The 3232-nt window shown below is 52.5% G+C and overlaps 1 protein-coding gene across 1 annotated transcript in view; it reads left to right on the forward strand.

The window, feature by feature from the left end:
- The window catches only part of SLC15A3 (solute carrier family 15 member 3), a 13854-nt gene that overhangs the window by 7901 nt on the left and 2721 nt on the right, over nucleotides 1-3232 (forward strand). The window contains exons 4-6 of the mRNA XM_023522895.1: nucleotides 728-1061; nucleotides 1733-1909; nucleotides 2047-2074. Of these exons, the coding sequence (XP_023378663.1) occupies nucleotides 728-1061; nucleotides 1733-1909; nucleotides 2047-2074 (539 nt within the window). The remainder of the gene's footprint in view (nucleotides 1-727; nucleotides 1062-1732; nucleotides 1910-2046; nucleotides 2075-3232) is intronic.

The raw sequence follows: 3232 nt of genomic DNA on the forward strand, positions 1-3232 counted from the left end.
AGTGGGGAGTCTCCAGGGTAATTAGCTTCCCAGCTGATACCCATCCTCAGCCAGGTTTGAGAACCACTTCTTCCTGTGACTCCCCAAGGGGGCAGTCAGTGGGGAAGTGTGTGTGAGCACACGTGTGTGTGCGTGGGTGTGTATATGCACGTGTATGTAGGGTGGGCAGCAGCCTAACCCAGCCCCTGATCTCCAGACCGCAAGGTCATCGCTTCCCACGCCCCCTTTATGGGAACCTCGTTTCAAGTTGCAGAAGATGGAAGTCATGCAGGACCAGCCTGCCACTTGGGGGTAGCACAGAAGTAGAAAGTGTCTGTGATGGGACAGGGACGTGGCAGGGGTGTCTGCGTGTGTCCATGGCTGATTCTCATTCATACCGCTTATCGGAATATTGACATCCTTTGATAAAGAGCTGCTGCCCGCCCCTGCCCCAGACCCCACTATGGGACTCTCCTAGTCCCCTCCATTATGTAACTGAAGGGGTAAGGCCTGCATCTGCCGCCGTGTCCAGAGCCATTCCAGTGGTTCAGCGCCTACACATTTCCTGGCTGTGTCAACCTGTGGGACTCAGCTTGGCCTCCGTGTCAGACGAACACTCTCCGTGGGGACAGCCATGTCACTCTTTTCCGCATGTCAACAAACATTTATCCATGACTACTCTGCCAGGCCCTGGGACACAGGATGAGTCCCAGCCGTGCCTGGCTCTGGAATAAGGCTGTACGCACAGCTCACGGCCCTGGGAGCAGAGTGAAGGAAGCTCTCTGGCCACGCCAGCTCCCGAGGGGGAAGGGGAGTGGAGAGGTCACTTTCCCCCTGAGGTTGAGGAGGAGACGGCTGCCCAGCTGCCCTGTGCTACTGCTGAGGAATGCCTCCCTGGGAGCTGGAGCTTCCTGGGGCTGGGGGTGAGGAGGCCAGCTCTGTTCCAGCTTCGTCTCCATCTCCCTTGGCAGATGCAGTCCACGTACGTCCTGCAAGGTCTTCACCTCCACATCCCGAACATCTTCCCAAACTACCCTGGCAACAACTCCGTGGCTCTGGGGGTCCAGGACAGCGGCTATAAGGTGAGAGACAACTCGTGTGTTCAGCCCCCAGTTCAGGCCAGGTCGGGGGCTTCCTCCTAGAACAGGAGGAAACGAAGCTACCGCTACACTCCCCTCCCGCAATGGCAAGGTGTCCCCGGGGTATGGGAAAAGCACCTGGAGGGTGAGTGAACTTGGGCCACAGTCCAGCCAGCCTGCCGAGATGCTCAGCTGCTCAAAAGAATTCAGGCCAGCTTCACTCCTGCCCACTGCTGCCCTGACAGGCCGCATTGCCCAGTTTGCCCCAGGCCCTCAGCTCAGGTGCACTCAGGTCCCTCCTCAGCTCTGCCTTGTCCCCTCCCTCTCTGGGACCCCTGACTTTCACAAAGACTTTCCAAACCAGTTCCTTGGCATTTCGGAGACTCATAAAATCAAAGAACTGGCAGACCAATGACATATTTGCCACTTTACCTCCAGTTCCTGCCCATGGCAGACATCACTAATCAATTATTGAGTCCACGAATGTTCCAGGCAGCCACTACCGATTGATGGAAGTTAGACAGCCTATTTGCCATCCTGACCTAATCCCACCCTTAGTTACACAGCTGAGGAGTGTGCCTTTTGGAGAGAGGAGAGGGCTGACTCTGGGTCACCCAGTCCAGGTGTCTGGGCTCCAGCTCTGCTAGCCTGCCTCTTGGCACCCTCTTGCCCAGATCCCGGAAGCCTGGCTCCTCCTGGCCAACGTTGTGGTGGTGCTGATCCTGGTGCCTGTGAAGGACCACCTGCTTGACCCTTTGCTGCTACGGTGCAAGCTGCTTCCCTCGGCTCTGCAGAAGATGGCGCTGGGGATGTTCTTTGGTTTCGCCTCTGTCATAGTGGCAGGTGTGTGGGCCTGAGCAGAGGGGCATGGGAAGGGAGGCCCACCTTGTCTGGGGGTGGAGGGAGGCTGGCTCTACTATGAGCCGATGCTGGAGCCGATGCTGAAGCCGGGGGCCTGGGCCCTCCACCGCCCCTGTGACTCCCCAAGGGGGCGGTCACAGTCTTGGCTTCCACCGGTGGGCGTCAGTCTTGGCTTCCCAGAAGGGGTGAGCTGAAGGAAACTTACCTCAGTGAGTCTGGCCTCCCCTCATTTTTATGAGGAAACTCAGGCCAACAGAAGAAAACAAATTTTTCCTCAGTGGGATGTAAGCTCCCTGAAGGCAGAGATTTTTCCTTTTTTTATTTATGAGTCTGAATAATGCATGTCGGTACTCAACAAATGTGTTGAATGAATTTTCCAAACACACATAGCCTCTCAGTGGCATATAAGGACTTTTTTTTTTTTTAAAGTTATCTATTTATCCTCTTCTTTCTTCTATTTGAAAAGGATTTGAAACCACTTGTACAAAAAGGGTTCCGATAAAGCAGCCTTTCATGCTATTGCATAAGCCTCAGCCTTTTTCACTTCATGATCTCGAGGTTTCTTAGAGTCTCTGACTCTCATCTTTAAAATGGGAATAGCAATTCATCTGACCCAGTGCAGGACCCAGGCTCTGCCCACATGGAACATAGTCTAGCTGGAGCGTCGTGAGGATTAAACATGATGAAGTCTGTAATGCATCCAGCACCACACCTGGATCACAAGTAGGAGCCAGAGGAATTAAAGCTCAGTAAACAATATTGTATTGCAAGGATGGAAACCAAACTAGATTTTTAAGCTACGTGCTTTAATGCATTTTGTCCTGTTTCATCCTCACAATAATCCTGGGTTTTTTAATTCCTGCTTCTTGCGTAAGGGAACTGGGTCTCAGCAAGGTTAAGTGATTTGCCCAAGGTCACACAGCTGGCCAGTAGCAGGGCCAGGATTGGAACCAAAGTCACCTAACTCCACATTCCACTAGAGAACGGCTGTCTCCTAGGCAGTGAAGGGGAAGGAGATGAAATAAACTTGAAAGCCAGGTTAGAAACCCGAGTGTAATATTTGATGCTGCAGTAGAGAAGTCATGTGATATCATGGAAAGTGGGCCAGCTTTGAAACCAGACACACTGGGGTTCAAATCCAGCCCCAACTACTTATCAGTTGTGTGACTCTGAGCTGGTAGTTTAACTGAAATTTCTCTTTCTCCAGTAACAGTTGTCACTGTTATCGAGTGCAAAAATCTAGCTCTGAGCTTCCTAGCAGCCAAGGCAAAAAGGGAAGAGTTGGAATCCAAATCTTGATACACAAGCACATA

The sequence above is a fragment of the Pteropus vampyrus genome, unplaced genomic scaffold (assembly GCF_000151845.1).
Source record: "Pteropus vampyrus isolate Shadow unplaced genomic scaffold, Pvam_2.0 Scaffold360, whole genome shotgun sequence".
NCBI lineage: Eukaryota > Metazoa > Chordata > Mammalia > Chiroptera > Pteropodidae > Pteropus > Pteropus vampyrus.